The sequence below is a fragment of the Ambystoma mexicanum genome, chromosome 3q (assembly GCF_040938575.1).
Source record: "Ambystoma mexicanum isolate Mex_15411 chromosome 3q, UKY_AmexF1_1, whole genome shotgun sequence".
In the NCBI taxonomy this organism is placed as follows: domain Eukaryota; kingdom Metazoa; phylum Chordata; class Amphibia; order Caudata; family Ambystomatidae; genus Ambystoma; species Ambystoma mexicanum.
In genome coordinates, this window is record NC_090926.1 from 1,198,936,960 (window position 1) to 1,198,949,747 (window position 12,788).

Below are 12,788 nucleotides of genomic sequence, written 5' to 3' on the forward strand. Positions count from 1 at the left end.
AGGTATATTCAGGTCGCCAAATGCACAGACGGTTAAAGAGCAGGAGAGGTGGAGGAGGGGGACAAGTCCTGGGGGGTCCAAGTACACCCAATCGGTGGAGACTGGGGTAAGTGCAGAGAGAGCCATTCTCTTGGGTCATTGATAAAGTGAAGTGGTGGTGAGGCGAGTGCAGGGCCCGGAGGCGAGTGGACTGGCGGGGGTGCCAGGGACCTGTGAGACTCGGAGGTACACCAACTGGCCAGTCAGCAAACTGTACGGAAAAGGAGTGAGAGAGGGAGAGATGGCGAGAGTAGGCGAGGGGGAGAGAGAGAGAAGGAACTTAAGGAAATCGGGTTCAAGATGGAGGTCGGTAGGGAGGCAATTCCAGAGGGAGACCCCCTGCTGAGGATAAAGATCTCCCTCCAAATCTCTACTTGGAGAACCGGCTCACTCGCAGAAGGTTGGAGGTAGATGACCGGTTGGCTCGGGAGGGACAGTATTTAGGTAGGCATCGTTGCAGATGGGTAGGTCCCAGGCCCCACAAAGCCTGATGGACAATGCAGAGGGTCTTGATATTAAGAAGCTGTGAGTCTTACAAATTGTAACAAATCATCCTGACCAAGAGTATCGTTGATGCTATTTGATTGACTGAAATATCTGTTCAAAGAAGTAGAGGAATCTTTATTTTTGTCGGACATTGGATTATTGGAAACTTTCTTTTGACAAGTTGAAGGTGCAACTAAAGTGGAACTTTCTTACAAATCTGTATTTCCTTGTTTCTTTTTGTTGAACAATGAGACTGAATCCAACTTAAAACCTGGGTAAGGGAATGTATTACAGGTTACAAAGAGAGACTGTGAATTTAGTACAAAATATAATTATTGTTGTGAATTGTCATACATATATTTTCTTGTGTATTTCATGTATAAGTCTGCGGTTCAGATATTCATGTTAGAATATTTTCTTTCGTTTATGCTAGACAGGGTAATCCCCATCAGAGTAGGAATAGTGAGGCATTTCTTGAAATGTATTACTTAATAAAATGGCAAACTTAGACAAAGTTACATCTTCCCTCCCGTGACGTTACTCTTGGTGCTGCGTACACACATTCTTTTTTTTAAACTTCATATGCCAGGATTTGCAACCTGCTGCCTACTTTTAAATCCCTCCACTCGGCCATCTACTCTCTCTCCTCACTCCTTTCCTCCTCCTTGTGATTTTGCCCTCTTTCAGCCAATGTGATGTTCCGTAATCTCCATCCGCTCTGTTGGCTCCCTCTGCCGTGGCTGATCCTCCTTCACATTTTACTATCCTGCGTCTTGGTTCATTGCCTTCACGGCCCACTTTACATTCCCAGATTGATCTATCCCTCTTGCTGCTTGCTCGTCCTCTGCATGTTTGCTTACTCCCCCTTTGGCTACTGTGACAAATCCAATGAATTCATCCCTTCTTCCGAAAGGAAAGCTACTCCATATGGTACTAAGTGATGAGCCCGCTATGCTTAACACCCGTTCGGGGATGGAGCAAGCAGGATCCTACTGGGGGTGACTCCCTCTTAGATGACAAGGAATCAACAAGTAGTGTTTTTACTCCTCCCTTGCTTAGAGAATCCCATTTGTTTGATGGGTTCATGGACATTAAGCCGGGTATTAATGTACAAGGCCCTTTAAACATGGCTGGTGTCGTTTCTGATCATTCATTATTGCCATCCTTGCATGAAGTGCAGAACCAATGGGTTGCCCCATCTTGTTGCACAGAGACACATAAAGATCCCTTGAAACTGACACAAAGGGGGGGGGCCAAGAGACAGAGAGGCATACCAGCGGAAGGAACGTCCCCCTTTGAGGTGGAGCCAGTAAGTAGTGCCACGCAGATGGCATGGTGAGCGAACGAGTGAGAAAGCCAGCGGATCACTGCTGTCTTCTCCAAGGCCAGGAGCCAGAGCCGAACAGAGAAGAGATGTGACCAACCCAGAAGCGGTCGACCGGCATCTGTCGTGTACCGATGGGAGGAACGGACGCGTGCGAACTAATTAGCAAGTTTGCAGGGAGTTGCGATTCTTCAGCATCCAAGAAGACCGCCTCTGGTCAGCAAGGTTCGAGACAAGATAACCCTAGGAGGGGGTGAGATACAAGATAATCCCAGAATGGTTGAGATGCAAGATAACGATGCAAAGTAACCCAGGAAGGGTTGAGATGCAAAGTAACCCAGGGAAGGGTTGAGATGCAAAGTAACCCAAGAAGGGTTGATAAACCCGATGGCTCAAGGCTGGGCGCGGTACAATCCAATCCAAGGAGGAGTGAGAAACCTGCCAACCCAAGAAGGGAGAGACGCCAGATAGCCCAAGATGGGGTGAGGTACAAGACATCCAAAGAAGGTTTAAGAAACCAGTCATCCCAAGAAGGGGCGAGATGTCAGATACCCCAAGAAGGAGTGAGAAACCAATCAATGAGAGGAAGCATGAGAAGCCTGAGTGCCCAATAAGGGGCAAGTTATAAGATACCTCAAGACTTGGTGAAAGGCAAGAGAGCCTAAGGCAAGTCAAAAGAGTAAATCCTCAGCGGTGCTAAGAAACAGGAGACCCCAAGACAGGGTGTCATAGATCCAACACTGAGGTGAGGTATGCGAAGCAGCCAGCAGGACCCCAAGGCACGTTATGGACAACAATCCTCCCAGTTAGGGAGAAGGAAAAGAAACCCCAAGACTGGTTGAGAGACTCCATGGTTCAGGACTGTGTAATTGCAGGTGGACCCAGCGGAATAGAGACTACTATCCAAGACAGAAAGAAAGGATACAGAGACACTGAACAGATATGAAACTTGAGGTTTACCACCAGGCAGGCGACGTGGGAGAAGGTATAGAGACATTTGAAGGGGGGGGGGCAGGTGGTCAGGAACTAGCCACCATTTAGAAGGTTGAGAGGAAATAATTTATTGACCTTCCTGGTTGAGTTTATTCCTTTTGTGTTAGTGGTAGGAACAGATCTTAAGTAAGATTATATTTTGGATGGTGGTCTGGATTCTAGATTTAGAGCTACATTTTGGATGGAGGACTGGATTCTAGATTTAGAGCACTCTTTATTATTGTCCTTCGATAGGGCAAAGAACCACCTTAGAAGTAGGGACAGGAGGGCCTTATTTTTTTGGGCGCAATAAAACCCATGTTCCAAAACATAACCTCATGTCAGTCTCCTGAGTCGGACTTAACACACTCCCGACCAGTCCTTCTTTTGTCTCAAGGCCTCCTTTTCCCCACAGCATGAGTGAAACCTCCTACGCATCACAAAAAAAGTAGTTTACACAGTTCAAGGGAAAAGTACCTTTGATGAATCGGTAGTGATTTTCCCCAAAACCTCGGCCTGGCACATTACTCATGTGGCCATGGGAAGGCGGGCACTTCCTGATCCCAACCTTGAGGGTGGTGTTCTACGAGGGGATCACATGTGGGAGAAAACAGGTCAGGAGGAAGAGGAAATTCCCCTGTTTAACTTTCCCTGGGACCTTAGTCTCTTGATGGTCGCATTGTGAAGTAGGTTTTTTGTTCTATTTTGTTGTAGAATTGAATTGCCATATAATTCCTTTTTGCTTTGATTGTTTGGGGGGTTAGATATCCCCTGGTAAGAGTGTTTTCTTTAGTATATTTTAGGCAGGGCGAACATTGTCATGGTAGGAATAGTGAGGCGTTTATTCAACCTGCTTTATTTAATAAAATGATAAAAGTTGCAAACCAGTTACTCCCGCCTCACATTTCTGATCCCTCACATACCTTCCCTGTTTTTTTTATCTTTCTGCTGCCCACTTTCCCCATTTTATTTTGGGCATCAAGCCAACATCATAATAACATTACAGCCTTGGGCTTGAACACGTGTGATTTTTCTCTCTTCCTCATTGAGCATTTATTTTATTTATGGAGCTGGCTAAAAGCATATGTTCAGGCTAGAATGCCAGATTTATTACATTGCAAAGAAGCAGAACAAACCTGTCCAGCACTAAATTAAAAACAAAAGTGTGTCATGGCCATCTAATCCCATCAAGACTGATTTATGCCTGGATCTAGCTCACTTGTGGTACTTCTGGAACAGTTATTTGCAGAATTGAACCATCGCTTTTAACCGACTCTTCCAATATCAACCCACCACACGGTTGTAGTAAGAAATCCTTAGAATGCAAAATTAGATGGGCCACTGCTTGAACTGAGTGTTGTCTTTTTTGTTTATCTTGAACTGCAGGAAATCGTTAAAAAGGCACTGACGGAGAAGAATCTTCGTATATTTAACAAAGCAAACAAGAACTGCATCCCTTACATCGACAAACAGTTTGCCTGCCGCCTCTGCGACAACATGTGGTGGCGAAGAGTGCCAGAAAGAAAGCAGGTATATCTGAAAGCCATGAAAATGGGGCTCAGGCCTTTGATAAGATATTTGGAAATGTGGGGGGTTGGAGAGCAAGTCACAGATGCTAAAATGCTCAATTCAGAGGTTCCTCTAAAATGTGGCACAAGAGTAATTTTTGAAAATCTTGTACTACTTTTTGAAACTTAAATCTTTTAATTTTTTTTAGAAACGTACATGCATCTTATTATTGTTAATGTCCCCCGCATATAAGAACATAAAATAAAAACAATCTCCTTTTCCGCATGCAATCTCGTGACCTGTGCTGCAAGATCCAGTGAAACATAAGTCTCAATGTACCAAAAGAATAGCAAAACATTATAACCAAAAGTAACAAGACTGTATCTACTGTTTGACTAGTTATAAACTTGAAAAATCATTTATTAAAATACACAACTAATTTTAAAAAGTATGATTGCAAATTAAGTTCAAAAGATGAGAATATCATTTCTACAAATATCCGAAATTCGCAAATGCTTCCTTGCCATGCGGTACATTTTCAAGCAACTCTTTCCTGTCCCTGATAATTGTTGTGCACCAGGCTGTAGGCTGAAGTTGCTTGCGGATTTTGCAAATTTGCCTTTGCAGTTTTCAGACTAGTATATGTGGCTATTTTGCTTTGGATCTTTCCGGTGTTTTTTCATGATCATGAATGTCTTAGCCTTGGCACAGATCAATCAAGGAAAAGAAAAGCCTGAGGGGTTTAGGGTGAAGTTGTGGAGGATAAAGTTGGAGGAGCTCAACCAGTTTCATACTTGCAGAATGTGTGCTCACTAATGACCCAGAAAACTCGCTTCTACTGCTAGAGGATAATCGTAAGGCTGGGGAGAATGTTTATATTGTCTATAGATAGCTTGTCTTGAAATATGTTCCTTTTAATAGCTACAAATGTTAATTTTGAAATGTATACAGTCAATGTTTTATTGTTGTTTGCAATTTTAGTGTGTTTGACTTGAAAATTAGTCATGTGCGCACTTTGGTGCCTGTTTGCGAAGTATTGTTTGCACAAGTGGAGAGGGTGCTCCAGGCTTAGCTCCTACCACGTGGCCAAAAAAAGTACCCTCTCAGAAGTAGGTGCCCAAATGTGTGCCACATTCAAAGGGTCATTATAAGTTGACAGATTTCCGGGTAGGAACGTACCACCTCTGTCAGCCGTACTTCTATAGATCAGTACAAGAGTTCTCACCAGGGCCAGTGATAATGGAATACCATTCGCTTCATTTATTTTTTTTTAAAAGTTTTTATTGATTTTATTTCAACAACCAACAGAAACCAAACTTAGTGTTCATGACAATATTAGTACACATCATTTTATCCACTGTGTTTCCCCCCTTCCCACCCTCCCCTCAAGCCTGCTTTCCTTCCTGTTCCGTTTCTTCATCATGTGATAGGATTTCTGTATCGATTACTCCCGGTGGGTCCTGGTCACTAACCCCGTCATTTGTGGGCCCAAATAATTCTGCAATTAGTTGTTTCCAGGCCATAAATGTTCCTGCTTCCGCCTCCCACCCAACATTACTCGACTCTTGCCATTCTGCTGTTTCCGCCTCCGTCCATTTTTGTAGATCTTTCCACCACATTTCTATTCTTGGTCTGTGACATGCTTGTTGTCTTTATGGCAGTCCAAAGTAATGATCTGTACTCCGTCCAAAGCTATCCTGTTCTAACCCTACCGCTAGTTAAATACCAAAGGAATAGAAAGGGGCCAGGGTATTATGACTCCCTTACCCTGGATAGGCTTCTTCCAGCCTTAATAATCTATTTTCAAGTAGTTTTCCGTAACCATGTGAGTAAAATCCTTTAATTTGTCCAGGTGATTGTTCCACCTTTTCTGATTCCCCTGTAATGCTTTCAATAGAGTTCCTTGGTTTTTCAGAATAGGGTTTTGACCCATATCCCTTTCGGAGTTTTACAGTCTCTTTAGATGACTTTCTATCTTTTGATTATACTTCAACCACTCTGTGGACTTAATTAACTGTCCTTCACCCTCTTTATAGTATTCACAACCACTGAGATGAGTCAGATGAGTCGCTTTTGTATTCACTTTCTTCTATGTATTCACAGCCACTGGGATGAGTATGATTAGGCCCCTGAGGATCTATCTGCTGTGTTCCCCTCCCGGGTCTTCCACTGCTCCTGTTGCCTATACTCTGATGGATTGGCGTCACTGGTTCTTCCTATGGGGCCGGTCTACCTCTTGTTTCTTGTGTGCGCTTAGCGTGTCTTCCCTCTTCCAGCTTTAGCTCCAGTGCACAGCTCCGCAGAGCCTTTCCAGTTGCGGTCTCTGCCTTGTTTGCGGACTTGTCGGCACACTTCTTCAGGGTCAGTCCGCCACCTTGATTCTCATTCTTTACTCTGATTTTATATTACTTGATTTTAAGTGTTTGATATAAAATGTGTTACATTGATATCATATGATATGATTGTTTATTTATATAGCGCCTATACACAATGTGTTTCAAAGCGCTTCAAGGCAAGGGAGGGAACAAGGGAAAATACAACCACATTCTTACAGGCTATGAACAGTAAGGATGTGAAATTAACTATCGTACTCGGCCTGGCGACATTTCAGATAGTGCAAGAGCTGAGACATAGATAAGGAAGGGAGGGGGAGAGTGGGAAGGAAATGGAAACAGACAGGCGACTACCGTACTAGGCCTGACGACATTTCTGGTAGAGCCGGAGAAAAACAAAAGGTGAGGGAGAGGGGTGCAGAAAGGGAGGGGAGGAACAAAACAAGCGACTATCATACTAGGCCTGACGACATTTCAGATAGTGCTGGAGCGGTGGTGGGGAGGAAAAAAACAGTAATGGGAGGATGGAGGAAACAGACGAGGTTTCTATCATATTAGGTCCAGGGACAATTCTGATAGAGTAAGTGCATAGAAGAAAGTAAGGGGAGGAGATAGGAAAAGGGAGAAGGGAAAGGAGGAGAGAAAATAGTAAGCAGTCAAAAAGAGTGGAAAAGCAAGAGTGGAGAGCGAATACAATTGCAGAAGTCAGTAGTAACACATAATGTTGCAAGCCAGGATACAAGATGAAGATGGGAACAGCATGATTCATGGCCACCATGAGTACAAGATGCAAAGGAAGTCCAGCATGAGAGTTGAGAAAGAGTGACGTACCGTGAATGAATGAAGTCCATAAAAGTCAAATCCAGCATTGGCCACAAGACAGTGATGGTGAAGGAAGGCACCAGGTGGGTGGGGCTTGCTAAGTGGTGAAAAAGAGCAGCAGGCAGGAAGGTACCAGGTGACCTAGATCCACTTGCACCTGCTCCCCATCTGCAAAGGAAACGAAGCTGGAGGGCTCCTTAAGTAGGGAAACAGAGCGGCAAGCAGGAAGGCACCAGGTGGGCGTGGCTTGCTAAGTGGTGAAAAAGAGCTGGAAGCAGAAAGGCACCAGGTGGGCGGGGCTTGCTAAGTGGTGAAAGAGCGGGAAGCAGGAAGGCACCAGGTGGGCGGGGCTTGCTAAGTGGTGAAAAAGAGTGGCAAGCAGGAAGGCACCGGGTGGGCGGGGCTTGCTAAGTGGTGAAAAAGAGCAGCAGGCAGGAGGGCACCAGGTGGGTGGGGCTTGCTAAGTGGTGAAAAAGAGAGGCAGGAAGGAAGGCACCAGGTGGGCGGGGCTTAGGCCAGGTGACCTAGATCCACTTGCACCTGCTCCCCATCTGCAAAGGAAAAGAAGCTGGAGGGCTCCTTAGGTAGGGAAACAGAGCGGCAAGCAGGAAGGCACCAGGTGGGCGTGGCTTGCAGAGTGTGAAAAAGAGCGGCAAGCAGGAAGGCACCAGGTGGGCGTGGCTTGCTGAGTGGTGAAAGAGCGGCAGGCAGGAAGGCACGAGGTGGGCGGGGCTTAGGCCAGGTGACCTAGATCCACTTGCACCTGCTCCCCATCTGCAAAGAAAAAGAAGCTGGAGGGCTCCTTAAGTAGAGAAACGGAGCGGCAGGCAGGAAGGCACCAGGTGGGCGGGGCTTGCTAAGTGGTGAAAAAGAGCGGCAGGCAGGAAGGCACCAGGTGGGCGGGTTCTTAGGCCAGGTGACCTAGATCCACTTGCACCTGCTCCCCATCTGTATATTAATGTAATGATCCATGCCCCTGACCCCTTCAGGTATAACAGCCCCGTGGCAGCAGTGGGGCTAAGGCCCTTCACACTGACCCCAAGGGCCTTAAAACTCCATCAGAAACATACATGGAGTCCGTCCTGGCACCTTTGGCGCCATGCTCATTATCAGGAATAAAGCAATACCAGTTTTGGACCTTAATCCAACATGGAGGATGTTACACAGCTCAGTTCTTTAGAACCAAGCCATGCTGTCTAGTGTTTTGGGAGTGGCTGGGCCTGGAACTACTTGGCCTGGAACTAATTTACCTGTGCTATTTAAACCACACCCAAACAGCAGAACACGCTTCACGTTATTCTGCACTCCTGCAGCGTAACGCTCACCACGTCCCTCTCCTGCTCATCTGCTTCTCCAGCGGCCCGATCCTGAAGCCCTAGATCTGGATTCCATTAATAACCTGGAAGAAAAAGAACAGCATTAGCAAGCAAGAACACTTACCTGTGAAGTAACCGGTCTTGAATCCATCCTGCGCTTCGCTTACCTCGCCCATCTCCGGAGTTCACTGCAACCTGCAAAGGTAAAGAAACGAGGACAGCATTAATAACAATTCTTACCTGGGCAAGCAGCGAGTCCTAGCAGCCCCCTGCGCTTCTCTTATCTCAGGGTTTCACCGCAACCTGCAAGGGAGAAGGAACAAGGTCAGCATTAACAAAGCACTTACCTGGGCAAGCAGCGCTTCGATCGCTCATCACTCCGGAACATCACTGCAACCTGTACAAAGAAGGGAAGAGAACACAGGTTAGCAATTAACACCAATAAAGAGCGCAGCGCTCTGCTCATCAATAACTCGCCATGGTCTTCGCCATCGGCGCGGCAACTCCGAGATCGCAACCATCCCTGTGAAAACAAAAAGAGACTTTGTTAGGGAACAGCGTAGTGGAGCAAGACGCAGAGAAGACAGAGAAAACGGAGAGAAAGAGAGAGACCGAATAAAGGCGGAAAAGACTTAATAACTCATCTGGAAGACAGCAAGCAGAGTCAGAGTCACAGCCGGACTGGACCCGACATAAGGGCACACGGACTAGTGAAGCAACTAGGTCCACGGAACGCCCGTATCAACCACGAGCCCCTGCACAGAGACGCAGGACGGAGAGTTCAACGCACAAAAACCTAAGGTGAGCAATAACCCCAAGGGAGGAGATTTGGACCAGAGGGAGGGGGGAGTCCACCGATCACAGAACCAGTATCTTAACGCTCCATTCTCGTGTTATAGGCACTACCCAATGTCTGGCACATAACCAAGCAGAGAGGGGTCCGGGATAGCGCTTAGACCTCCATCCAGTATCGTGCGGCGGCCCGTGGATACCAGGTGAGGGTAAGAATTAACTAATGACAAAATAGAAAAATAAAGATTCTTGTTCTTGGGCACACACTGTTTGGCTCTCCGCCCTCTCCGTACTTCCGCCTTGTGGTTGCCAGCTTCCTCTTGGCCGAAGACCTCCAGTAGTGCTCTGGTCTCTCGCCAGCTTTTGAACCTTCCGTCTGCCACCAACAACATACTTTGGGCCTTCCTCTGTTTTTAAGAGGAGGTACTGGTCCCTCCCCAGTGTAGATCCATAGTCATGTGTGTCTCGCTCATAAGCGCTCTTCCTCACTCGCTCAGTCTTCTTCATCCCAGTAGGGTTTGCTGCCAACCACTGGGTTATCTTTATTTACAATATCCTCCTTTTCTTCTCAGTGTGTTTTGTTTGTCTGATGGTGAGTTGGTGTGACATTACAATAACAAAAATCGACTTTTGGAGGATGTTTCTGCTGAAGCCTTGATGGTTTCAATGATTTTTTATAGACAAATATAGTGAGTTCTGTGACGGAACGGGAGTCCTTAACCCCAAGAGAGAAGTCTCTCCCTGTGAGGTTTTGCTTACCGTCACCCCCTGGGGGAATGTTGTGTGGTGGTCTCACCTCCATAGCCTCACAGGGAAGTCTCCCCTTGTGGGGAAAAGTGACAAGATCTTGTGAATTGTCATACCTTCATCATGCACCTTGACTTTGCTACATTTCTCCTTCTATTCACTCTTCTTCCCTTCTCTCATCATAGTCTTCAGGTTCAACTTTAACTAATGCAGCACTCTCATCCTCCCCCATCTCTCTCCTACCCCCCTGCACCCACCCACCTCAAATTAGACACTCCGGTTCTACCAGGATCTCTCATCTCATCTATCTCCCTTTTCTACCGCACATCACCTACTCCAGTCGCCCATCTCTCATCACGCTTTCACTTGCTCTCTGGGATTCACAATCCATTTGCAACAAGCCTATTTGCTTCACTGATCACTTCAACTCTTAACACCCTCACCTTTCACTTCATACTATCACAGGAACCTTGATCTCCCCTCATGATTCTGCTACACTAGCAGCTCTCCATATTAACTCTGCTACCTTTTCGCATTCACCCCGACCTGTTGGGAAGGACGGCAGTGTAGTGTTCCTCATCAGTAAGGCTCTCAAAGCTGCCCTTCCACCCTTGTCTTACATTACCCCTTCCTCTTTTGAATATGCCACTCCTACTCCACTCACAATTCTGGCTTTGGTATCTAATAATAATGTTGCCAGCAAAAATGTAGTAGCTGAAAAAGTCATGAGAAAAATACCTGTGAACTGAAGAAATGCCTGATTTAGGGTTAGGATAGGGGTAAGGGTATGGATAGGAGTTAAGGTTAGAGTAAATATTTTGGTTAGAATTAGGGTAAGAGTTATGGTCCGGTGGGTATGAAGGCATCATGAAGTTAGACACAGACAACAGATTCAACTTTATCATCGAAAGTTTTATTTCTTGTTCTATGTCAGAATGAAGTAAGGTCTAACTTGCCCTATACTAAGGTGGGATTTCCCTACCCAAAGAAAAGTAAGGCTAGCCTGCTTCAGTAAGTTCAAAACTGTATACAATGTGCAGGGATGTCTGCAAGTAAAAGAATACTGTTTAAAAAAGTTCTGATCTTCTTCAAACTCTTGGCTTAGATTCAACTTCTCCTTCCTGAAGTTCAGTTCCAAAAAGGCCTTAGGGTTCCCTTCCCCAAGAGTTCAACTCTTCCAGTTTTCAAAACAATACTGTTCAGATCTTTAGTCATCCAGGTATTTCAATTATTGACATTGATGGCTCTTCTTCATTTTTGATTCACTTCAACTGTGACTGAACATAAACCTCTTGACATTTTCTTTCCTTAGTTTTTCCGAAGTTGGGGTCGCTCGGTCTAGGCGTAGTTGACGGATCACACGGTCCACCCATTACAGGTCACTTAACCGATATACCTGTGTACTTCAAAATGCTTTCTGTATTCCTCTGGTTTCTGCCAATTCAGCTTTCTTGCTTGCTTTTAACCTGTAGTTTCTTGCATTCTTTTATACTTGGCTAGTGCTCAGTTTCACATCTCATATCTTTCATAGCAACCTTTTAACTTGGCCACCACTTGTGGCTTCCACTTTAATGTGCAGCTTTCTGGCTCTGCCCCCACTTGTCTCACACCTCTCATTCCCTGGTGATTCCCTTCAGTACCACCTTGCTTCTATTTACTTCATAAGTGCTCATTACGTGGTTTTGTTTTTTACGGTATCCAAATATACTCTTACTGTCTTTCAGTCATTTTGTTATTCAATGATACATTTGTGAGCTTTCAGAAACACTTGTAATAGCTTGCAGCTTGTTCGGTATTCAAATGTACTGCCTTTGGCCTTCCACAGTACTTATAGCAATTCTTAGCTTGTTCATCATTCATACATGTTTGTTTCCAATCCCCAGAGCGCCCTGGTATGAGTATTCCCTTCTTGTCACTAAGTGGTGTTTTGCGGTGGCTCCTTCGGGTTTCTCTGCTTAGATTTCCAGCTTCGATTCGCTCCGCCTTCCTTTCGCGGGAGCTACGAGCACCACCCAGAAATGTTGCAGCGCGTAGCTCCGCTCTTCCACAGCCGAAGCAACTGAGAGCACCACTCACTTCCTCAGAGACTTGCAACGATTGGGAGGCTTAAGTACTCCACTGCTTTTGCTGTGAGCACTAGGCAGGGAGGAAAGCAGGGTCTCAGACCATCTTATTGCCAGCCTTGGCTCCAGTGTCTTTTCCGCACTCTTGCTTGGCAGGCCTTCTCTCAAGCCTGTTGCTCTCCAGCGCGCTTCATTTCGCCATACTGCGTCCTTCTCTCCAGGCTGTTTCTCTCCTTGTGCTGGACGGTTACCCTTTTTATACACCTGGGACTTGGCAAATGACTGCAGGTGTGATTGCTTAACTTTGATTGCCTGACCATGATGAAACCTATGAACTGGACATGCCTGGCAACAACTGAACTCCTCCAAGGCCCTCTTCCTGGTC

At 45.9% G+C, this 12,788-nt stretch overlaps 1 protein-coding gene across 1 annotated transcript in view; it reads left to right on the forward strand.

Annotated features, from left to right (window-relative positions):
- Positions 1-12,788, forward strand: part of SHFL (shiftless antiviral inhibitor of ribosomal frameshifting) — a 941,958-nt gene that overhangs the window by 554,211 nt on the left and 374,959 nt on the right. Inside the window, exon 6 of the mRNA XM_069604047.1 lies at positions 4,208-4,351. Coding sequence (XP_069460148.1) covers positions 4,208-4,351 — 144 coding nt within the window. The remainder of the gene's footprint in view (positions 1-4,207; positions 4,352-12,788) is intronic.